At 44.8% G+C, this 25,285-nt stretch overlaps 1 protein-coding gene across 5 annotated transcripts in view; it reads right to left on the bottom strand.

Annotated features, from left to right (window-relative positions):
* SUDS3 (SDS3 homolog, SIN3A corepressor complex component) overlaps positions 1–25,285 on the bottom strand; it is a 301,525-nt gene that overhangs the window by 262,200 nt on the left and 14,040 nt on the right. For all 5 annotated transcript variants that reach the window (XR_007471771.1, XR_004477865.2, XM_033408777.2 and 2 more), the window contains exons 7-11: positions 19,708–19,803; positions 18,704–18,765; positions 18,521–18,542; positions 17,240–17,345; positions 3,214–3,298 (exon numbers count right to left, since the gene is read on the bottom strand). Coding sequence is in view for 3 of the 5 variants with exons in the window: in XM_033408777.2 (XP_033264668.1) it covers positions 3,214–3,298; positions 17,240–17,345; positions 18,521–18,542; positions 18,704–18,765; positions 19,708–19,803 (371 nt within the window). In the remaining 2 variants the exon portion in view is untranslated. The remainder of the gene's footprint in view (positions 1–3,213; positions 3,299–17,239; positions 17,346–18,520; positions 18,543–18,703; positions 18,766–19,707; positions 19,804–25,285) is intronic.

Raw genomic sequence — 25,285 nt, 5'->3', positions numbered from 1 at the left:
ACTTACAATCAAATTAGAAAATACTTTCCTTGCCCCTAGGGACTTCCATAGTATAGCCTTTCAATTCTCTGGTTTCCTGGCAATTAAGGCTAATGGTCATAACAGCAAAAGATAGAAAAATTAACAACAAAAGAAATGCCCATGGGTGAGCGACGGCCCAATGAGGATGCTGAGAAGGCCAAATTAGCTTAAGACAGTCCTTCCCTCCTGACCGCATCACTCTCCCACAGATGGGATCAGATGTCTGGCACTGTACAGGGCAGATGTATTCTTCCCTAGAACTGAAAATGAGCTCTTCCAGCATGGGGCCTGCCAGAACTGCCAAGTGCACCCAGTATGTGGCATCCCTGCAGCCAGGGAGGGCAAGGAGAGCTGCCACCTCGGTCACCTGACCCACTTGCGGGGGAGATTACTGGAGGCCAGACACTGTGCTGACCAAACTGACCAAGCTCCTTCATCCTCAGAACAATCCTATGGAGTAAGTACTGTTATCACCTCCATTTTACAGAAGAGCAAGGCTGAGTCCACTTGTCCAATGGGAATCCTGGCACCTGACATCAAAGCCCCTTGCTCTTCTTACCTGGTTCCCCACTTTCTCACCCCTTCTCTCATCCGTGTTATTAACACGTGACCAGATGGAGACAAAAGCATAAATTTTTTAAAGATCTGCATCTCACCTATATATGCAAGTACAAGTTTACAGATACAGCTCCACCTTTGCCCATTCAGTTATCAGGTTTATAAAAAGCTTATTCAGGGCTTTCCTGGTGGCGCAGTGGTTGAGAGTCCGCCTGCCGATGCAGGAGAAACGGGTTTGTGCCCCGGTCCGAGAAGATCCCACATGCCGCAGAGCGGCTGGGCCCGTGAGCCATGGTCGCTAAGCCTGCGCGTCCGGAGCCTGTGCTCCGCAACGGGAGAGGCCACAACAGTGAGAGGCCCGCGTACCGGGGGGAAAAAAAAAAAAAAAAAAAAAAGCTCATTCAGGGCTTCCCTGGTGGCGCAGTGCTTAAGAATCTGCCTGCCAATACAGGGGACACAGGTTCGCTTCCTTGTCCGGGAAGATCCCACATGCCTCGGAGCAACGAAGCCCTTACACCACAACTACTGAAGCCTGCACACCTAGAGCCCACGCTCCGCAACGAGAAGCCACTGCAATGCGAAGCCTGTGCACCACAATGAAGAGTAGCCCCGCTCACCACAACTAGAGAAAGCCCATGCGCAACAACGAAGACCAAACGCAGCCAAAAATAAATAAATAAATTTATTAAAAAAAAAAAAAGCTTATTCAGAAAAAGAGAAAGCTATTCTCAGTTTCTATTTCTTTACTGTGATTATTTAACAACAAAGAGACTTTAAAGTCAAATACACTTGTTTAAAAATAAAAACCTCACCTGAAGCTGAGCCTCTAAAGGACCTTGCAGAACCATTTTAAACTGAAAACTGACCCCAAGGAGGGCTGAATAGCTAGTCATCAACATGCTCATACCCACGCACCAAATATGCTCAGAGTCAAGTTATGCAGAAGCCAAGTAGCTTCAGTGTTACTTAGGATTTCACCTGAAAAAATGAGCTGGAATACTTCCAAGAAGTGAGAAATGTTTTCCCCGCTGCAAGCCTCCGACGCACTGAGCCTTCTCCCCTCCAGGAGACATGTCTCAGTGTCACCGTTTCCTTGTCAGACTTCGCTATTATGTCAAAGGGTGACAATCTTCAACAGAGAGAGAGAAAAAAATCTAACTTGCATTTGTTTTCCTGAAAAGTCCTGAGGTGTCACAGAGAATAATGCATGGGTTCTGAAATTAGGTTCAGGGACGAGGAGGCCACACACCCTCTGTGCAGCAGCCCACATGGCCAGGCACACGTGTTCCACTGTGAAACTGCAAAGCCTCCTGCCAGGGCAGCGGCTCTCTGAGATGCCCTGTTCCGACCTGGCTTAGGGTGACACACAGATTGCGAGCCCAGAGGAAAATGACATTCATTTATCTGGAAGGCTCTCCCTAACTTCTAAGTTAACAATCATTTTGCTAACTAGTTGTCACATTTGAGGGCATTTTCAATTCAGGAAGCTGGGAGAATAGAATAGGCTTACGTTATTTCATAATCCAGCTTCATTAGACTTACTATGCTCTGGCATGAATAAGTTACAGAGGGAAGACACATAAAAATCAATTTCTTTGCAGACATTTGTGGACTGATAAAAGATCAAGCCAAACAGGCTATTAACGTTTTAAACTGTTTTTTGACTACTAACAATACCAGTTACACACTGCTGACACCCTCCTAAAGAAGGGTCAGCCGGAGAACTCACAGGCTAGTCACATCATCCTTCAGCATGACCCTCAGAGCTGACTTTCAACCAGACCCCATCCTATAAGAGAGACTGGAGGAGATCAGTCCCTCAGGGTAAGAGCCTGGTAGCTCATTGCTCAGAAGCACAACAGGACACGTCGGATTAGAGAGACAGCAGGTGAAGAGTAGTGTGTGGGTCAGATAAGGCCAGCACCCATTTACTGAACACTTACTGTGTGCCAGACCCTGTGTCAGGTGCCTTGTTAGATCCTCAGAGCATGAAACAAATCTGAGTGCACATGAAAGCTCGAGAGAAATAACAGCAAAGACAGAGTATGCTCCAACGGCAAGTCCCATCCTCAGCAGATGGCCGCCTCAAAAAGCAGCAGGATTTGAATACACAGACATCACACCAACTTGCCTTGTGTTCTTTCCTGCAGTCTATCTCAGTGGTGCCCAACTCAATTACTCTGCAGGGAGTTCACAAAACCACAAGGCTTACACAAACCCGCATAAACTGTAGTCATGCAAAGTAAGGAATTTTTTTTTTTTTTTTGCGGTACGCGGGCCTCTCACTATTGTGGCCTCTCCCTCTGCGGAGCACAAGCTCCGGACGCGCAGGCCCAGCGGCCATGGCTCACGGGCCCAGCCACTCCGCGGCATGTGGGATCCTCCCGGACCGGGGCACGAACCCGTGTCCCCTGCATCGGCAGGCGGACTCCCAACCACTGCGCCACCAGGGAAGCCCAAAGTAAGGAATTTTTAAGGGTGATTTTGCCTATGTGCAATTTCAGCCTGAAAGTGCTGATTTTAGAATCTAACCCACATACAACACTGTGATTCCACCGTACTTTCTCGGTGGCACTCACATTGCAGGTCTGTCCCATTTTGCTTTCCTAAAGGGTGACAGAGGTTCAGTCTTACCTCATTGGCTCCGACAGAGCTGATCACACAACTCAATTTCTGGTTGTCCTTTGACTCCAGATAGATGGCCTGGCTCTTGTGGTACCTGCGGGAAAAAAGACACACATTTATTTTTTTAACCACTTTATTGAGGTATGACTGACCTGTGAGAAGTAGTACGTATTTAATGCATACAACTCAATGAGTTTCGGGATAAGTACATACCTGTGAAACCATCACCATCAAGGCCATAAACATAATCCACCTCCTCTCAAAGTTTTCTCCCACCCTCTATTATAACTACTGTTTTGTGGCTTTTTTTTCCTTTTGTGGTAAGAATATTTACCATAAGGTTTACCCTCTTAACAAATTTTAAGTGTACAGTATTGTTAAGGGCCCAAATTTAGAAAAGGAATAAAGAAAAGGCCACAAAGGAGGGAAGAAAAAAAAACACAACAAAAAATATAATTAAAGGAATCTTAATTTATAGTTGAGGAACAGCCTGGATTTCAGGTTTAATTTACAGGCTTCCACCCTTGGATTAGATCAGATGACCTCCTAATCTCCTTCTAAGTCTAAAAATTACATTCTTGGTTCCACTGCAGAGTGGAAAAGGGGGCCAAGGAAAAGGCTGGAAAACTCTGTATTTTAGTTTTTTATTTGAACTATATGACCCAGTTCAAAAAGTAAATTATAATTTTTTAAGTAAAACCTCTGTCCCCACTTTCTGCCTCCATCCCAAAACACTGAGGAGGGTTGGGTGGACAAAATGAACAGGTGGGCTTGAACAGACTGTCCCGTTATATATTTTCTATTTGTCCAAGTAAGTCATCAACAAGAAGGCAAGCCAAATTCAGTCCTTACTTTGATCACTCATTCAGCAAATACTCATTCACCACTTGTTGTGTACCACTGACCACCCTGGAGGGTGGAGTGGACAGTGAAGAAGGCCACAAGGTCCCTGCCGTCAGGAGCTTCAAATACAGTGGCAGTGGCAAATAAGAAATAATCACACCTGGCAAGTACTAACTAGGTGAAGTTCTGACTGTTAGACTTGCACCAAAGGGTATCTAATTTGGCCTGGTCAATCGGGAGAACAGCTCTGAATGAAGTAGATAAGACAGACTCCCCCCTTTCAGTCCCTGCATCTATTCTGTAGTGTAGGACCACCCTCACCTTCTTCTACAAGTTCAGGGACAAGGCAGAGGATGAAAAATGAGGAAGCCAGGGCCAAAGCCCAAATGAGTCAGTAACAGGTGCCACAGGAGGAAGGAGCAGCTACTGGGTGACAGGAGTTGGAAACATCAGCTGAGCTGCTGCTGGCAGCCCTGGCCTAGGCCAGCCCAGTTCAGTCAAGATAACCTTTGGTTCATTCTGGCTGCAAAGAGTTGGCTTAACAGACCCACTAACTCATATAACTTCCACCAAAACACATCTCCCAGCAAAGCACTGCATCTAACCATTATTTCTGTGGGGGAAGAAGACAGACTCTGTTTTGCTGGTACAGTGAAATAATCCACTGCTAAGATATCACAGTAAAGGATGTACTTCACTCCCACAATGGGCTTTTTCCAGTCAAGGTTCTAAGCATTCTTTAACCTGCTACTTAGGAGCGGAAAACTCAAGTTTCCAAGTCAATTTACTTCCTGAGAACACTGTTAAAAGAAATCAAATCATAAATTCAATTAGAACAGCGAGACTGGTTTAGACCCAGCTTGAAAGCTGCTTTTGGCCAGGGATTAGTTGGTAAACTGGGTCAGAGGACCTCCATTATGCTAAATATGTAATATTACAAGGTCTGAATTAACAAAGTGCATGAAGAAAGGTTCAATTAGTTCACAGAAAACTCAAACTTGAGTTTCCCTCCCACATCTAAGCCAACCATCCTATGTAAATGGTAACGTCTTGAGTAATGGTTAGAATAAAAACAGAAGGGGAGGGCTTCCCTGGTGGCGCAGTGGTTGAGAATCTGCCTGCCAATGCAGGGGACATGGGTTGGAGTCCTGGTCTGGGAAGATCCCACATGCCGTGGAGCAACTAGGCCCGTGAGCCGCAACTACTGAGCCTGCGTGTCTGGAGCCTGTGCTCCGCAACAAGAGAGGCCACGACAGTGAGAGGCCCGCGCACCACGATGAAGAGTGGCCCCCGCTTGCCACAACTAGAGAGAGCCCTTGCACAGAAACGAAGACCCAACACAGCCAAAAATTAAAATAAATACATTAAAAGAAGGCTCAACATTTAAAAAAAAAAAAAAACAGAAGGGGAGAACATTCACAGTTATTCTATGGGGGTTGTGAGTTATTAGAGAGATAAAAACACAAAACAACATGCAACTAGCCTCAAGTCATCCTGATACTACTTTCTAAATAAAGAAAGGTCATGGGTGTGGTGTAGGAGTATATTACTAGTGTGGAAATGTGGTCAATATACTGCTCAGTCAAGAAAAAAACTACGTCCATTATGTCCCTGTGTGCGTAATACAACATAATACGTGTTACATGTGTATCATATACACACATATGTAAAAATTAGTAAATTTATATTAAAATCTCTATTAAGTGTATATTAAAATTTCATAAAAATATAAAGTTTTATAAAAATATAAAATAATGATATTCTTTTTATTGCATAGCCTTCTTCTTTCCAGAATAAACAGGTATTACTTGTAATCAAAAAGTAAACAGTACTTTCTTATAAGTCATGGTACTGAAAAACACCGAAGTAGCCAAAGGGCAGGAAGAAAACTTAATGTCACAAATTAATGTCTTAGTGTCTGTTAAAGACAACTCTGGGAGACAAGCCGGACAACTCTCCTGAGACGTGCTGCATTTTCCCTCAGATGCGCTCAGCACCCAAACCCCAACCCATCCGACTGGCTTTAAAGTAAACCTCAGGAGTAAACCACGCAATGTAACCTACTACCCCTGGGAAGCGGTCTGGGACCTGCACAGCTGGCCACCTCCCAAATCCGCCTGCTCTGGGACCGCCGGATGGTGGTGGCCTGAATGGCCAGCAGTGCTCCATGTGCTCCCTGGGCTCCACAGGAGAGCTCGCCAGCGTGTTTCCCAAACCAGCTGATTCCCAGGTCCTCGTGAAGCAGAGGCCCTGGGACCTCCAGCGGTTGTCAGGCACCACACAATGGTCTTGGGGAACCATTATCCCTGGATATCAAATCTAGTAAATTACCCAAATTCCCTGGGGAAAAAAAAATAAGTCCTCAGAAATTAAAGTGCTCATGCTGGGGCGGCAGTTTCAAGATGAAACCAAAAAGTATATGACAACCGTAACATACAAATTTACTTGCCGATTTCTAAATACTAATTAAAAGGAGGGGGGGATTCAGAATATGTTTAGACACAAAAAAATGTTAAAAATACAAAAATAAAGTTAAATTAGTAAAAATGTACATTATCACTTTTTTTTTTGCCAATTAACCTGTTTTACAAGCTACAACTCATCTCTGCTGAAAAAAATACTTTAAATAGCCTCAGAGAACAAGCCCCAAATGTCAAATTGACTTTATTACTAATGGAAATCCTGACCTGGGAATCCCTACAGTTAAGTTCTTAAAGCTCTGCCTCTACTGTTAAACCTGACAAAATAGAACCACCGCTACTATTATGGAAAAAAGCAATTTCTTTAGAAGGTGGGTCAAAAAGTGGGGCAGGGAAGGGGTAGAATTAATTTAATTTTGTATCCTACTGTACTGATATTAATGTGTCATTTCCCCAAAAAAACCCATGAATACCATGTTATAACTACAGGACTTAAAGGAATCTTGATTCTAGCTGTAAAGAGTCACTGTTTTGAGTTAATAATCTCTCGTGTCAGGCAAAGGCCGGAGGGTTAAATCCACCCATGCAAGTGGGTGACTTCACTGAATTCACTTCAGCAGTGCTGGATTTAAAGTGAGGAAAGAAAAAACAGTCCACCGGCACCATCAGTGAGTTACTTTAAAATCTCAGCTACTTTCGCAGTACTTTCTAAGAAGGGTTATAAGGTTCAAATCAAAATGTGAGGAAAACTTACAGGATATAAAATGTCTTAAAAGCAGTATAAGACCCAGGAAAAGGGAAGATGCTTATCTTTCCAAAAGAAATGTAGCTTGATAAGCGTTCAGGCCAAGATGGGAAGCCTGAACCAGGCTCATTTTGCTGAAGTCATTAAAACTGAATGAAACATGTTTTACCAGAAATACTGTTTCACCAAAATACTCCACATCACTGGAAAGAGCAGAAAGTGATTCAGCCAACCTCTCAGCCACAGGCCACAACTGCTGGAAAAGAAGGAAGAATGAAAGCCTCCAAACTGGCAAGGACACAAAAGCCAAACATCAGGAGCCTGGTGAGCCGCGAGAGGCCGGTCCTGTAGAGGACTCCTGGCAAACACCTTCCAGATGCAGGGGGCGGGGGCGGGGGGGACCTGCCTTTCAGCAGATGAGTCATGAACCTGACCTCCAAGGCCAAAGATGGCAAACACACAGAACACAGAAAACAACAGTCTCAATATTTAACAAGAGAGTAAGCAACTTGAAAGTCACTAAAATAGTAAAATGCTCCAAGACACTTGACAGATTTCTGCCGCCACTGGGAGAAAGACAGTGATTGTGACATTCCTTCAAAATGCTTAGGTGATCTACCACACTCCACCTGACCACTGTCTACATTATGAAACACCAGTCACCGTGGGTCCTTTCTTTAGAAAAACAAGAATTTTATTTTACTGCATTTTCATCCTCAAGACATATCTCACAAAGTCTAAGGATTAAGCCTTAGAAGGAGGAAGATCAGAAGCAACGCAATGACAAAACGAACATCATTTGAAATATCACATGGCTTTAAGACTTACAGATCCGTAAAAATGCTAGCGATAAATCTTATCATTTTTGAAGATGGTTCTTATGTGTGGGCTTGATCTTTAAAGGTTATTTGGTTTTCATTATTAGAAACATTTTTCATTTTATTTTGCCCCTCAGGGTGTTGAGCTGTCAGGGCCTGCCACCTAGTGGTGCTGTGTTCTGATAAGCTATGTTAGGACACAACATAACTAGCCTCTTAGAAAAACAGTCGTCAAATGACAGGGGCAGAAGTCACTAAGATCAGGGTTACAGGGGGCGGAGTCAAGATGGTGGACTAGGAGGATGCAGAATTCATGTCTCCTCACAACTAGGGCACCTACCAGGCACCGGTGGGGAACCACAGACACCTAGGCGGACAGGAAGAACCCCCAGGGGCCGGGTAGGACGTGGGGCATGGGGGGAGTGAAGGGGGAGGAGAAGTGGAAGCAGGACAGGACTGGTGCCCCTGAAGGGTGGCTGGGGGAGGGGAAGGGATCCCTCGCCCCAAGGGGGAAATTGGGGGAACACTGGGAGGGCAGAGGATCAAAAGGGAGTGTGGGGGCTTCCCTGGTGGCGCAGTGGTTGAGAGTCCGCCTGCCAATGCAGGGGACACGGGTTCGTGCCCCAGTCCGGGACGATCCCACATGCTGTGGAGCGGCTGGGCCCGTGAGCCATGGCCGCTGAGCCTGCATGTCCGGAGCCTGTGCTCCGCAATGGGAGAGGCGACAACAGTGAGAGGCCCGCATAACACACACACACACAAAAAAAAAAAAAAAAAGGGAGTGTGGCCAGGTTCCCCCTGCCCACTTGGGCCCCCAGGAACCTGCTGAGATCCCGGGCCTGATCCTCTGCCCACTGAGGCGGCCTCCAGCCACGCGGGTCCTGAAGGAGTGGGAGGGAGGGAAGGGGGAACAAAAGTAAAGGCCAGACCTCTGGGACCAGCACCCCTGAGGGGCAGCTGGGGGAGGGGAGGAGTTCCTACACCCAGCGGGACCCATCCACGGTTAGGAGTCCAGTGACGAGGGAGACCCTGGGGAAGACGGTGGGGGAGGCCAGCGCTTTCCCTGTCTGCTTAGGCACAAGGGAGCCCAGCAGGCAGGGTCCTAATCCCCTGCCCTCGGGGCCTCCCTCTTGCCTCACAGAGCCCAAGCCCCTCCCCACACCCCCACCCAGGGCCCCACCCCTACACTGGGGGACCCCCTCCAACGCCCTGGGCCTAAACCCCACCCACACAGCCTCCCGCAGGGCACTACCTCCAAACTCAGAACTCCACTCTCCAGAGGCCCTCCTTTCCACGTGCAGCCTCTCCCCTTGCGCAGGTCCTAAGCAGAGTCCCCCAACGCTTGACCATTGCCCCGCCTAGGCCCCGTCCCACGCCCACAGTCACCCGCCCACCGGCCTAGGTCCCGCCCCACCCTAAAGCCCACTCCTGCCCAAGTTCCACCCCTGCCCAAACTCCACCCCCCTAGGCAAGACTTTTTTTTTTTGTTTTCCTCTTTTAGATTGGGGCTCTCTTTTACCTTGTTGATTCACTGTTGCTGATTCTTTTATATTTTTATTTTTCTTAATAAAGTTTTTATTTTTAGAATTTTATTTTATTTTTTATACTTTGTTATTGTTCTCTCCTTTTGGCTTGTCCCCCCACCACCTTTTTGTTTCTTTTCCCTGCTGTGGTTTTATTTTACCTTGTTGCAGTTGCTTCAATTAAAGTTTTTTTTTTTTTTTTGCGGTACGCGGGCCTCTCACTGTTGTGGCCTCTCCCGTTGCGGAGCACAGGCTCCAGACGCGCAGGCTCAGCGGCCATGGCTCACAGGCCCAGCCGCTCCGCGGCATGTGGGATCTTTCCGGACCGGGGTACGAACCCGTGTCCCCTGCATCGGCAGGCAGACTCTCAACACTGGGCCACCAGGGAAGCCCCAATTAAAGTTTTATTTTTCCTACTATATTTTTTTATCTAATTTTATTTTGTTTTTTATTCTTTTTTATTTTTATTTTTTGCAGCACGCGGGCCTCTCACTGTTGTGGCCTCTCCCGTTGCGGAGCACAGGCTCCAGACGCGCAAGCTCAGCGGCCATGGCTCAAGGGCCTAGTCGCTCTGCGGCATGTGGGATCTTCCCGGACCGGGGCATGAATCCCTGTCCCCTGCATCAGCAGGCAGACTCTCAACCACTGAGCCACCAGGGAAGCCCTGTTTCTTATTCTTTGATATTGTACTGCTCCTTTTTTTTCTTTCTTTCTTTTTTAAACAATGCCACAAAGTTTGTGAGATCTTGGTTCCCAGGCTGGAGGTCAGGCCCAGGCTCCTGTGGTGGGGGCTCTGAGTCCAAACCCCTAGACTAAAAGACAACCTCAGACCCCTGGGAATATTAACTGGAGTGAGGCCTCCCAGAGGTGCTCATCTCAGCACCAAGAGCCAGCTCTATCCAACTGCCTGTAAACTCTAGTGCTGGATGTCTCAGGCCAGACAACCAGTAAGACAGGAATACAGAACCACCATCAAAAAGAGGGGAAAAAAAAAAAAAAAAGAAACGACAGAAAAATATGTTACAGATGAATTAGCAAGGTAAAAACCTACAATACTAAATAAATGAAGACAGGCAGCCTGCCTGAAAAAGAATTCAGAGTAATGATAGTAAAGATGATCCAAAATCTCGGAAACAGAATGGAGAAAATACAAGAAACATTTAACAAGGATCTAGAAGAACTAAACAGCAAACAAACAGTGATGAACAACGCATTTACTGAAATTAAAAATACTCTAGAAGGAATCAATAGCAGAATAACTGAGGCAGAAGAACGAATAAGTGACCTGAAAGATAAAATGGTGGAAATAACTGCCAGGGAGCAGAATAAAGAAAAAAGAATGAAAGGAATTGAGGACAGTCTCAGAGACCTCTGGGGCAACATTAAATGCACCAACAATCGAATTATAGGAGTCCCAGAAGAAGAAGAGAAAAAGAAAGGGACTGAGAAAATAATTGAAGAGATTATAGTTGAAAACTTCCCTAACATGGGAAGGGATACAGTCAATCAAGTCCAGGAAGCACAGAGAGTACCATACAGGATAAAACCAAAGAGAAACATGCGAAGACACATATTAATGAAACTATCAAAAGTTAAATACAAATAAAAAAATATTAAAAGCAGCAAGGGAGGGCTTCCCTGGTGGCGCAGTGGTTGAGAGTCCGCCTGCCGATGCAGGGGACACGGGTTCGTGCCCCGGTCCGGGAAGATCCCCCATGCCGCGGAGTGGCTGGGCCCGTGAGCCATGGCCGCTGAGCCTGCGCGTCCGGAGCTTGTGCTCCGCAGCGGGAGAGGCCACAACAGTGAGAGGCCCACGAACCCACCCCACCCCCCCCAAAAAAAAAGCAGCAAGGGAAAAGCAACAAATAACATACAAAGGAATCCCCATAAGGTTAACAGCTGATCTTTCAGCAGAAACTCTGCAAGCCAGAAGGGAGTGGCAGGACATATTTAAAGTGATGAAGGAGAAAAACCTACAACCAAGATTACGCTACCCAGCAAGGATCTCATTCAAATTTGATGGAGAAATTAAAACCTTTACAGACAAGAAAAGCTAAGAGAATTCAGCACCACCAAACCAGCTTTACAACAAATGCTAAAGGAACTCTCTAGGCAGGAAACACAAGAGAAGGAAAAGACCTGCAATAACAAACCCAAAACAATTAAGAAAATGGGAATAGGAACATACATATCGATAATTACCTCAAATGTAAATGAATTAAATGCTCCAACCAAAAGACACAGGCATAGACTGGCTGAATGGATACAGAAACAAGACCCCTAAATATGCTATCTACAAGAGACCCACTTCAGACCTAGGGGCACATACAGACTGAAAGTGAGGGGATGGAAAAAGATATTCCATGCAAAAGGAAATCAAAAGAAAGCTGGAGTAGCAATTCTCATATCAGACAAAATAGACTTTACAATAAAGACTATTACAAGAGACAAAGAAGGACACTCCATAATGATCAAGGGATTAATCCAAGAAGATATAACAATTGTAAATATTTATGCACCCAAAATAGGAGCACCTCAATACATAAGGCAAATGCTAACAGCCATAAAAGGGGAAATCGACAGTAACACAATCATAGTAGGGGACTTTAACACCTCACTTTCACGAACAGACAGATCATCCAAAATGAAAATAAATAAGGAACTACAACCTTTAAATGATACATTAAACAAGATGAATTGAATTGACATTTATAGGACATTCCATCCAAATAAATAGAATACACTTTCTTCTCCAGCACTCATGGAACATTCTCCAGGATAGGCCATATCTTGGGTCACAAATCAAGCCCTGGTAAATTTAAGAAAATTGAAATCGTGTCAAGTATCTTTTCTGACCACTATGCTATGAGACTAGATATCAATTACAGGAAAAAGCTGTAAAAAATACAAACACATGGAGGCTAAACAATATGCTACTAAATAACCAAGAAATCACTGAAGAAATCAAAGAGGAAATCAAAACTTACCTAGAAACAAATGACAATGAAAACAACACAACCCAAAACCTATGGGATGCAGCAAAAGCAGTTGTAAGAGGTAAGTTTATAGCAATACAATCCTACGTCAAGAAACATGCAAAATCTCAAACAACTTAACCTTACACTTAAAGCAATTAGAGAAAGAAGAACAAAAAACCCGAAGTTAGCAGAAGGAAAGAAATCATAAAGATCAGATCATAAGTAAATGAAAAAGAAATGAAGGACAATAGCAAAGATCAATAAAACTAAAAGCTGGTTCTTTGAGAAGACCAACAAAATTGATAAACCATTAGCCAGACTCATCAAGAAAAACAAGGAGAAGACTCAAATCAACAGAATTAGAAATGAAAAAGGAGAAGGAACAAGTGACACTGCAGAAATACAAAGGATCATGAGAGATTACTACAAGCAACTCCATGCCAATAAAATGGACAACCTGCTAGAAAAAATAGGACAAATTCTTAGAAAAGCATAAGCTTCCGAGACTGAACCAGGAAGAAACAGAAAATATGAACAGACCAATCACAAGCACTGAAATTGAAACTGTGATTAAAAATCTTCCAACAAACAAAAGCTCAGGACCAGATGGCTTCACAGGAGAATTCTATTAAACATTTAGAGAAGAGCTAACACCTATCCTTCTCAAACTCTTCCAAAATACAGCAGAGGGAGGAACACTCCCAAACTCATTCTACGAGGCCATCATCACCCTGGAACCAAAACAGGACAAAGATGTCACAAAGAAAGAAACCTACAGGCCAATATCACTGATGAACATCGATGCAAAAATCCTCAACCAGGGCTTCCCTGGTGGCGCAGTGGTTGACAGTCCGCCTGCCAATGCAGGGGACACGGGTTCATGCCCCAGTCCAGGAAGATCCCACATGCCACAGAGTGGCTAGGCCCATGAGCCATGGCCACTGAGCCTGCGCGTCTGGAGGCTGTGCTCCGCAACGGGAGAGGCCACAACAGTGAGAGGTCCATGTAACGCAAAAAAAAAAAAAAAAAAAAAAAAAAAAAACCCTCAACAAAGTATTAGCAAACAGAATCCAACAGCACATTAAAAGGACCATGATTAAGTGGGGTTTATCCCAGGAATGCAAGGAGTCTTGAATATACGCAAATCAATCAATGTGATACACCATATTAATAAACTGAAGGATAAAAACCACATAATCATCTCAATAGATGCAGAAAAATCTGTTGACAAAATTCAACACCCATTTATGATAAAAACTCTCCAGAAAGTAGGCAAAGAGGGAACCTACCTCAACATAATAAAGCCCATATATGACAAACCCACAGCCAACATCATTCTCAATGGTGAAAAACTGAAACCATTTCCTCTAAGATCAGGAACAAGACAAGGTTGTCCACTTTCACCACTATCATTCAACATAGTTTTGGAAGTTTTAGCCACAGCAGAGACAAAAAAGAAATAAAAGGAATCCAAATTGGAAAAGTAGAAGTAAAACTGTCACTGTTCGCAGATGACATGATACTACACATAGAGAATCCTAAAGATACACAGAAATTTCTTGCATTCCTAAACACTAATGATGAAAAATCTGAAAGAGAAATTAAGGAAACACTCCCATTTACTACTGCAACAAAAAGAATAAAATACCTAGGAATAAACCCACCTAAGGAGACAAAAGACCTGTATGCAGAAAACTATAAGACACTGATGAAAAAAATTAAAGATGATACAAACAGCTGGAGAGATATACCATGTTCTTGGATTGGAAAAATCAACATTGTGAAAATGACTCTACTACCCAAAGCAATCTACAGTTTCAATGCAATCCCTATCAAACTACCAATGGCATTTTTCACAGAACTAGAACAAAACATTTCACCATTTGTATGGAAACACAAAAGACCCTGAATAGCCAAAGCAATCTTGAGAACGAAAAACGGAGCTGGAGGAATCAGACTCCCTGACTTCAGACTATACTACAAAGCTACAGTCATCAAGACAGTATGGTACTGGCACAAAAACAGAAATATAGCTCAATGGAACAGGATAGAAAGCCCAGAGATAAACCCATGCACATATGATCACCTCATCTTTGATAAAGGATGCAAGAGTATACAATGGAGGAAAGACAGCCTCTTCAATAAGTGGTGCCAGGAAAACTGGACAGCTACATGTAAAAGAATGAAATTAGAGCACTCCCTAACACCATACACAAAAATAAACTCAAAATGGATTAAAGACCTAAATGTAAGGCCAGACACTATCAAACTGTTAGAGGAAAACATAGGCAGAACACTCTATGACATAAATCACAGCAAAATCGTTTTTAATCCACCTCCTAGAGAAATGGAAATAAAAACAAACAAATGGGACCTAATAAAACTCAAAAGCTTTTGCACAGCAAAGGAAACCATAAACAAGACGAAAAGATAACCCTCAGAATGGGAGAAGATATTTACAAACAAAGCAACTGACAAAGGATTAATCTCCAAAATACACAAGCAGCTCATGAAGCTCAATATCAAAAAAACAAACAACCCAATCCAAAAATGGGCAGAAGACCTAAATAGACATTTCTCCAAAGAAGATATACAGATTGCCAACAAACACATGAAAAGATGCTCAACATCACTAACCATTAGAGAAATGCAAATCCAAACTACAATGAGGTATCACCTCACACTAGTCAGAATGGCCATCATCAAAAAATCTACAAACAATAAATGCTGGAGAGGGTGTGGAGAAAAGGGAACCCTCTTGCACTGTTGGTGGGAATGTAAATTGATACAGCCACTATGGAGAACAGTATGGAGGCTCCTTAAAAAACTACAAATAGAACTACCATACGACCCAGCAATCCCACTACTGGGCATATACCTTGAGAAAACCATAATTCAAAAAGAGTCATGTACCACAATGTTCACTGCAGCTCTATTTACAGTAGCCAGGACATGGAAGCAACCTAAGTGTCCCTCGAAAGATCAAACAATAAAGAAGATTTGGCACATATATACAATGGAATATCACTCAGCCATAAAAAGAAACGAAATTGAGTTATTGGTAGTGAGGTGGATAGACCTAGAGTCTGTCATACAGAATGAAGTAAGTCAGAAAGAGAAAAACAAATACCGTATGCTAACACATATATATGGAATCTAAAAAAAAAAAAAAGGTTCGGATGAACCTAGGAGCAGGACAGGAATAAAGGCACAGACATAGAGAATGGACTTGAGGACATGGGGAGGGGGAAGGGTAAGCTGGGATGAATGAGAAAGTAGCACTGACATATATACACTACCAAATGTAAAATAAATAGCTAGTGGGAAGCAGATGCATAGCACAGGGAGATCAGCTCGGTGCTTTGCAACCACCTAGAGGAGTGGGATAAGGAGGGTGGGAGGGAGACACAACAGGGATGCGATATCGGGATATATGTATGCATATAGCTGATTCACTTTGTTATACAGCAGAAACTGACACAACATTGTAAAGCAATTATACTCCAATAAAAATGTTAAAGAAAAAAGATCCGGTTTACAGACAGAGCCAGCCTTCATCTTCCAATGTGTTATTAACTCACTGCAGCCTCAGAGGTGGAACTGATTTATTTTAGGCATCACGAGGTCTCTAAGCATTTTTCCCAACTTCAGAAATACAATATTATAAGGTTATCAACTAACACAGTGTTGGGGTTTTTTAAGAAAGTTCAAAACATTCAAAATAACCACAACTCTAATTTTGGAATTGTGGGTTAAATAAATATATTGAAACTCAAAAAAATCATATAACCATTATAAATGACAATTACAGAGATCATACAATAACCCAGAAAAACATATAAACAAGTGGAAAGGCAGTACGCAATTATGTGTCTGCCATGACTTAACCTGAGTGAGACTATGCCTGCATGTGGGCAATGAATAAAAGGAAGAAATTTGAATTTAAAGAAAAGGTGGCAGTGTCCCGGTGACTTAACACCTAGGAGAATGCCTAGTCACAGAGCAAACAGTAAATATTTGTTGAAAGAGTAAATGCATGAGTATTTGTTTTTCACATTGTTTTGCCATTTTCTTCCCAATGAAAACGCTGGTGGTCTGAAGGTTTCAAACCGTCTTCAATCTAAACTAGTAACGTTTTAGGATACACCTCCCCCGATTATTTTTCCTGGAACACTCGTGCTGCAGGATGTTGCATGCAAAAGGGTATCTCAGTCAAATAAACGACACCTAATAACATCTCAGAAATTCACAGTGTACATTAGCATATCAGAGGACCCAGAGTGCTACAATGATGAAACCCGTTGGTCTTAGCTAACACGGCCATTCCCCCAAACTCATCTGACCACAAAATCCTTTCTTCCACAGAACTCCTATTAATTTTAGCACACAGGGGTGCAGTTAAGAGGGGGCAGAGGGGGACATAAGCCCTGATGCCAGTCTACAGGGGCACCACAAGTTCTAGTATGGTGAAAGCAGCATGGAGAGAGAAGGGGGGCCACTACTAGAAGAGCACGTTTTGGGGAAGCACTGCCTTCAGAGAGCTAAAAAGCCGTATGGATCCAAGACTCCTGACAACTTCTAAATGCTCCTCTACCTTTAGTTAAGCAGCAGCCACGCTCTGAAATAACATCTATAGACAGCCCCAGCCCTATTTCCAAATGGTTCTTTTGAGATTCTAACGAGTAATCTGTGTTTACCAAGAACATACCATCTTTTATCATAGTACAGTTTGCCATCTTCTATCCGAGCTTCAAACCTCTGGGCTGGAGACTCTGCAGGTGTGGCGGGCAAGTGTTCGGGAGAGGATGGGGATGCTGGAGGAACCAAAGAGATATTTCAATGACTAAGTGTGGCATGAGCATGCGAGTCCACCAGCTAACATGCTTTCATTGAAATGCTATTAAAACGGGGGAAACAATCATGATAAAGTCCTTACAGTTGTAATAAATGGGAATTCAACAAAATTCTTGTACATCACATCTAACTGAATCCTTAAAGCAACTCTGTGAGGAAGGCAAGGCAAAGAGAAACCTCACCACACAGAAGGGAAACTGAAACCTAAGGCTGGGACAGGCTAAGGGGTTTGCCCAAGGTGACTCAGAGTAGGACTGTGGCAACACTGACCATCAGAAGCTCCAATGGCAAGAACTAGAAAAATCTCTTTAAATTTATAAAAATGGAATCATTTCTAGAAATATTTATTACAAAGCAGGGCAGGTTACTGGGCATGTATGGAGTCAAGCTAACACACTGCTGATAACTGCAGTGGGTTCAAATCATCTAAATTCACACACTCACAAAACCCCCTCCCCACCAGGCCTTCAGAAACTCAGGACATCTCTGTGGACCATGGCAGCTCTCAGAAGGTAATTATCTAGAGCGAGAAGAATCTTGTTTTCTTTCACAAGACTTGGCTGGTAGAGGGATGTGTAAGTAATCGCAGCGCTTAAAACCAAAAAAAAAAAAAAAAAGCCTTGTCAGTTCAGAATTCTATTTTGCAGCCTAGCAACGACCCTTAAGTGCTGCTCTAAACAGAAGCACCCCGAACACTGGGCGGGTCTCCTCTGTAAGCTGGGACTGGGAGCAGCCCGAGAGGCCGTTACCAGAAGCAGCTGCGAAAAGCCACTGGGTAAGCGTGCCTCGTACTGAACTCCACAAAGCAACTCACACTGCAAAATCCTTCTGGTTTCATTTTCAGAAATGCATGTGCACTTAAATCTTATGCCTGATGCCTACAAAGAAGGAAATGTCTCTCTTAAAATAAATCCTAAGGAAAAGACAAAGTAACTTTAACATAGCAGGATTAAAAAAAAATAAATCAGGGGAGGGTACATATGAGGTCCACTCCAGTTTTCATGATGACTGCTCTTAGGCAAATGATGAACATTTTGCTTTTGAAAACTGCAACAACTCCCTGTCAGGTATTCGCATGCTTTTCCAACAATATGATAAAAAGATTGCACGAATGCCAGCAACATCGTGCACTTACCTGGTCTCTTGGGTGACTTCAGCTGTAAGAAGAACAAAAAAATCTTAGAGAAAATCATTTCAGATACAACGTAAGGTGTCAAAGGTATAAAAGTGATTTAACAAGTAGCAATGAGAACAAAATAAAGCAGAAAACCCACATCAAGCCTACGCTTTCAAATGAATCAAAAAAATCGAACTGTACCTTATTTAACGTTCTCAGATCCTCCATGATCTGTTCATCTGTTAACAAATAGTTTAGCTGGGGTGTTCAGAGTTAAAGGAACGTGTCTGAAAAGGATGGCTGCCAAGCAAATAGAAAGAAACAAAATGGTGCCAGCGTTTGAGAATCTACAAAGTGAGAGTATGTTCCACCATGTTTCTACAGTTTGCCTCTTGGAACTTTTTGATCTTCCTACTAAATGTCATGGAGCCAGGTATCTAAAAGAATTCACATCCCCCCCCCATCTTACAAACTTCTATGGTAAGAAGGTGAAATGAGACTCCATAGGTAACTACAACAACAGTGAGAGCCCAGGCCACAGTAAAGAACTTCATCCTCAATCTGTGAAGTGCTTTTGTTCCAAAGATCTGAGACTTCCACACAGGTACAGGATTAATCTTGCCTAACAGCTTCAATTCTCAGTTGATAAGATGAAGGGAACGTGAAGTTATGCCCCTTCCTCGTGGCAGACAAATAACAAAACCATTTTGTACAAATGGCTATTTATTATCTCCTCGAGACGATGGAAACAACACTCCCCCATGTGTCCCCTTCCCATTCCCACTGTTATGATTAAAGGGGCTTCTTGATGTCCCACTGAGATCTTTTGCTTTAATTAAACAACAGTTTGCAATCCACTGTTTGGGGGACATAGCTGACTGAAGTACGAAAGGCAAGTATTACAGTCCTCATTTCACAGATGGGAAAATCTAAGGCACATGAATCTCCCAGTGAGTGTCAAAACCAGCACAGAGTCCCTTTCCAAATAACTGCTGTCTATAAATTCCTCCCACTCAAAGCAGTAACAATTGAAGACTCCAATCATAAAATGGCCATCCCCTACCTCCTGGATAAATACATGTGCTTTCCAGCCAAACATGACAATTTCTGAAGGACCACAGCCATGTGTATTCTATCGAATGGAAAAGCAAAGGATTCAACAGTCTAAAGGAAGAAAAGTGATTAAGGCTTGATGCAACGGATATCAGGAGCAGGTTTTCGTCTCTTGTCTGGGATGGGGACAGGATCATTTGGTCGCCTCCGCAACTTTCTGGTCATGATGGGTTTCACTTCCATAGAATCTGTGGCAAGAATGGAATGGGTGAATCTATCCAACTCCAACCTGAAGTCAGCAAGAATTTGCAGTGTAAGAATATCGGCCCCAGAGCCACCCAATCAGAAGTGTTTTATCGGGGACGTCTGGTCCACACATGGCCCGAGTCAGACACCGTATCAGACTTTCTAGAGGTCTGTGCTCAGGAGACTCAGACCTGCTGACCTAAGAGCACACCCCTCTCTGAGACACAGCCCCGCCCTGCAGCCTCCCACTGCAGCCACGGCTGGCATCTCTCTGGCTCCCTGGAAACTAGAAATTTTCCTCTCCCTCCCTCAAATCAAGAGGCCACAGAGCAGTAGGATCAGAAGGAACCTTTGGGTCTTGGGATCAGAAGGAACCTTTGGGTCTTCTCTAATTCCTGCCGTTCCCACAGAGAGTGGGTAAACCAGAGCCCACCGGCATGAAAGGCCCTTTGAGAGGCCTCTGGCCTCAGGCCCAACATTTTTACATGAGATTTACAAACCTGGGCTCTTTTCATTTTACTTTATAACCTTTTGTGACTGCTTGACTATCCAGACTGATACCCTGAGGGCTCCTGAGAAAGGCCTCCTTTCTTCCTCCTCGACTCACCCCTCACCACACACTTTTCCCCGCCTGCCGCCCACAGCGGCCACACAGATCTCTCCTCTCCTGCTCTGCCTCCTTGGAGTTCCTCTTGCTGGCCTGCTCCTTAGACACTGGTGCTCTGCGGGGTCCAGTCAGTTCTCGGCCTGGATCCCGGTGAATTTCCCGTCACCAGTTCCAGCCCCACCCACCCCGCTGCATGGCATCCCACACCCCATGATGTCACACACTCTTCTCCAGGTTCCACATGAACCCACTACTTCCCCATGTCTCAGGCCCCAAGGCCATCTCCCCAACGACCCACCCTTCCCAGCCGGAGCCAACTGTCATCTGTGACTTGTCTTTCTTCACCCACACATCAGACCCACCAGATAATGACACTTCTGCCTGTGAACGGCCTCTCAACTCCATCTCCTCATCACACTCTGTCTCCCTCAAAGGGATCTTCGGAAGACATGAACCGGATCATTTAGCACATCACTCTTTCTATGAAATGTTTCAATGGCTCGCCATTGGCTACAGAATAAAGGCCGTGTCTCCCTTCTGGTCTCCCTCCCTTCTCCTTCCTTCACAGAGAGCCCGGGAGCAAGCTTTCAGCTATTCTGTTACCCAAGGGCACCTTACTTTCTATGCCTTCAAGCCTGTGTGTGCTGCCCTCCGCCTACCCTCCTATTTTCTGCCCAGAAACTCCTACACAACATCCTCGGAGAGCAGCTCGACACTGCCCCTGCTGTGATGGCTTCCCCGGAGTCACGCCACCTTCCCAGTAAGCAGAGCATCTGTACAAACCCCTACCACCAACCGCCAGCATCTGGGACACTCCCCCAGCGGATGCATGGATTCCACCCCAACGCCCAGCCATCGTTCTGGCGCACGGGAGGGGCTGGCTGCACGGGGTTTCCTGCAGAACAACTAGATGAGGTCAAGTCTGATGATTAGATGCAGTTAATTCATGACTACGCATCCTATGTGCAGAGCAGACAGGACAGCCTTAGGGAATTCAACATAGCCCGTCCACCACGGCAACTCCCGAGACCCGAGAGGCCTTGGTTTGTGCAAACAAAGTCAAAAGGCATTTCTGCAGAAGAGAAATGGTCAATACTGACTTTTCTCCCCTAGGAATGGAAGTAAAGTGACCAGAACCAGTGACCTAATGAACATTCATAAAGGTGTATTCAGAAGTGGGGACGGAAGGAGGACAAACACGCACCCACCCCTGGGAAAGGGGGGCCTTCTCCCTAAAAGACATCTCTTACCCTATGCTGAGATGCCACCCTTCTCCAGTTTCTTACTGGCCGGGTGGGTGGGTATCCCTGCGGCCGCTGTGTGACATAAGGCAGGCTGCGTAAATACTCTTACGTCTCAAGTTTCCTCATCCATAAACTGGAAATATCAATAACACTTCCCTCGCAGGGTGCTGTGAAGATTACATGAGATGATACATGTGAAGCCCTCAACACAGTGCCTGGCATAATAAGAGTTCAATCAATCCTAGTTTTTATTATCATGTTCTTAGCCAGGAAAAAAATCATACAAAGATCTTTTTGAAAAGTCAAGGCACAAACAGCTGGAACAGAAGTGATACACCTGAAGGAAAGTGATGTCAACAGTGAGGCTTGCAACATTCAGAGCTAATTTGGAAGACCAAAGAGCACCAGAGAAAAGGCACCAAGTGTGCCCTACCCTCCGGGGTGGGAGATGCATGATGGAAGCAAGCAAAGGTAGAGCTGAAAGGATTTGGGAAAAAGCCGGTCTGACCATGGCCAAAAAACTCAGAAAAAAATAACTCCATCACTCACAAAGCAGAAAGCATAATCGAATTCTCCGTATGAGATGGTGAAAATCAATCCACATTATTGGTCTAGTCACGGTAATAACCTAATCAGTTTACCCAAAAGACTACTTCAGCACAAGGAAGGTGCTCTGAAGAAGCCGCTAAAATTAATTAGCATGTCCCCATCACCAGCCAGGAGAGTGAGTGAGGAGGGAGCAGTCCTGGCCAGGGGTCCAGGTGGAGGATGTGATTCGAGGGGAAGAGCAACATGTAAGTATCACAGCCCGGAACTACACAGTAAGATTACCTACTTAACTCACTTTGTTCCAGTCCCAGCCACGTATGCATGGTCGGCTTCTACGGATGATTTTTTCATAGAAAGATGGGATGTACTGACCACCTGGGTTTGAGTGCGCCTGGAAATCCTATTTCTCACCAGAAGAAACAGGCTGGCAGGCTGGGTTTATTTTTTATTTATTTTTAACATCTTTATTGGAGTATAATTGCTTTACAATGGTGTGGTAGTTTCTGCTTTATAACAAAGTGAATCAGCTATACATATACATATAACCCCATATCTCCTCCCTCTTGTGTCTCCCTCCCCCCCTCCCTATCCCACCCCTCTAGGTGGTCACAAAGCACCGAGCTGATCTCCCTATGCTATGCAGCTGCTTCCCACTAGCTATCTATTTTACATTTGGTAGTGTATATATGTCCACGCCACTCTCTCACCTCGTCCCAGCTTACCCTTCCCCCTCCCCGTGTCCTCAAGACCATTCTCTACATGTGTCTTTATTCCTGTCCTGCCCCCTAGGTTCTTTAGAACCTTTTTTTTTGTTTAGAATCCATATATATGTCTTAACATAAGGTATTTGTTTTTCTGACTTACTTTATTCTGTACGACAGACTCTAGGTCCATCCACCTCACTACAAATAACTCAATTTCATTTTTTATGGCTAAGTAATATTCCATTGTATATATGTCAGGCTGGGTTTATTAACATCTGTCTCCTGCGAGTTTGGTCAGGAGCCCCAAGGGCTCAATCTAGGTGCACTGACAAAAACCAAACTTCTGGAACTGAAACTCAGACCTTGGAGTGTGGCCACCCTGGAGAAGGCACTCCAGCAGGAAATAGCTTCCTCTCGGACATCATGCACCAAGCACAAAGCATCTCCAACTGGCTTCAACCAGAAAGCCTCCCTAATCCAGAGGCCTATTGTAGGTCTGCTTCCTGTGAATAAGTGAGGATAAAATGTGCAGAATCTAACTGAACGTCCAACAATTAAACCAGAGGCAGGGGAGCATTCGTGACAGAAAACACCAAGCAAGCGATGAGACCAGGTGCACAACTCCCCTCCACACCACTGTGTATATGTGGCCTTGAATCGTGTAAATCCTACTGGTCTGCTCTCCAGATGGGCCTGCTGGCTAAGAAATGGGAGCGCAGGATGAGGCAGGACTAAGCCACAGCTCTATGGAGACATAGTCCTGATAACGCTAATTACCTTTTAACACACAACTATGGGGTACTGGCTGGCTTTTGGCTCTGCACTTCTCAAGGCAGAGTCATTCACTCCAATAGCCCACCCGCCTACAGGGCACAGATGCAGTAAAAGCTTCACTTTAACTTCACTTTAACATACTTGCACCATGAAAACGAACTCACACTTGTTTAGCTACTGAAAAAAAAAAATTAGTTGCAGGGATTCAAAGGAACATCCTTTTAAGTAAGAATGTGACAGAAAAGCCTCAGCAGAGCCAACACTGCAGCCGATGGGCAATTACCCCCAAACCAGGGGCAGCGAGCCACGGGGCTGGACTGAAGTCCCGGACCAAACCCCAGGACACCCCACTCTAATGGCAACATCACAAATCCAGGCTGCATGGTGACCACAAACAGGGGCCTGAAGTGGGGGGGGGGGGTGGATAAAAATCAGGGTTAGGTCATCGGGGACCAAACCAGGGTAGGAACGAAGGGACCAATTTCCATTAGGCCACAGCTGCCCGTAACACAGGGGTGCCTTTCAAGAGTGAACTGATCAAGGCCCACCGCTCTGCATCCTCAACCCCATTCAATGGCCTGGATTCCACAACAGCATCATCAAGAAGGAACGTCTTGGGGACAAGCCCATCCCACCCCAAATCCAGGTCCCCTCTTCCACCCTCCCTCCCCTGACATTTGTGCGGGGCCTCTTCTCCTCGCCTTGACTTCCTGCTCACGGGCACCTGTTCTGGTGAATCTGCTCCTGTATAACCACATGTGCCTCTTGATGTTTTACAATCAGTGAAAACCAGCTGGACACACCTTTACCTTCATTTATTTAGGATCCCCCTCTCTCAAAACTACCTCACACTGGGGAAAGCATGGAAACCGTCTCGGTCTTGTAACTATGAGGACATGAGCTCCTCGAGGACAGAGACTTCCCTATCAACCTCATTCTGTGAAGCACTTGGACCACATGAGTCCACAGCATTTAGAGTCAGTATAATGCGGTGGTTAAGAGAACACGCTTGGGGCCCAAGTCTGGCTTAAGCACCACCTCACTGGGGCACTGGAGCAAATGGCTCCATTCCTGCACTCCTGCCCCGCCAAGTCATCACAGGAGTCTCAGGAGCTCAATGAGGTCACAGCTTCCCCAGCCCTTAGTGTGCACTCTGCGTGCCAGCCACTCGGGGCACCATCTCCTCTCACCTCTACACCAAACCTCCGCAGCGGGATCTATCGTGTCCTTGTCAAATGGCAAAACTCCACCACAGAACCAAGGTCATGTTTGGGCTGGGATTCAACCACATCTGTCAGCCTTCAGCGGCAGCTGTAGTATTTTTATATTATACCTGGCTCGATGTAAACACTCAGAGCTTCTATTTGATATTATCATTACTCATGCCTCCCGCTATGAATCCAGTAACATCTTTTTTTTTTTTAACTATTTATTTACTTATTTATGGCTGCATTGGGTCTTCGTTGCTGTGCGCGGGCTTTCTCTAGTTGCAGCGAGCGGGGGCTACCCTTCGTTGCGGTGTGCAGGTTTCGCATTGCGGTGGCTTCTCTTGTTGCGGAGTACAGGCTCCAAGCACGCGGGCTTCAGTAGTTGTGGCTCGTGGGCT

The sequence above is a fragment of the Orcinus orca genome, chromosome 15 (genome assembly GCF_937001465.1).
Source record: "Orcinus orca chromosome 15, mOrcOrc1.1, whole genome shotgun sequence".
NCBI lineage: Eukaryota > Metazoa > Chordata > Mammalia > Artiodactyla > Delphinidae > Orcinus > Orcinus orca.
This window is presented reverse-complemented; position numbering and strand designations above follow the sequence as displayed.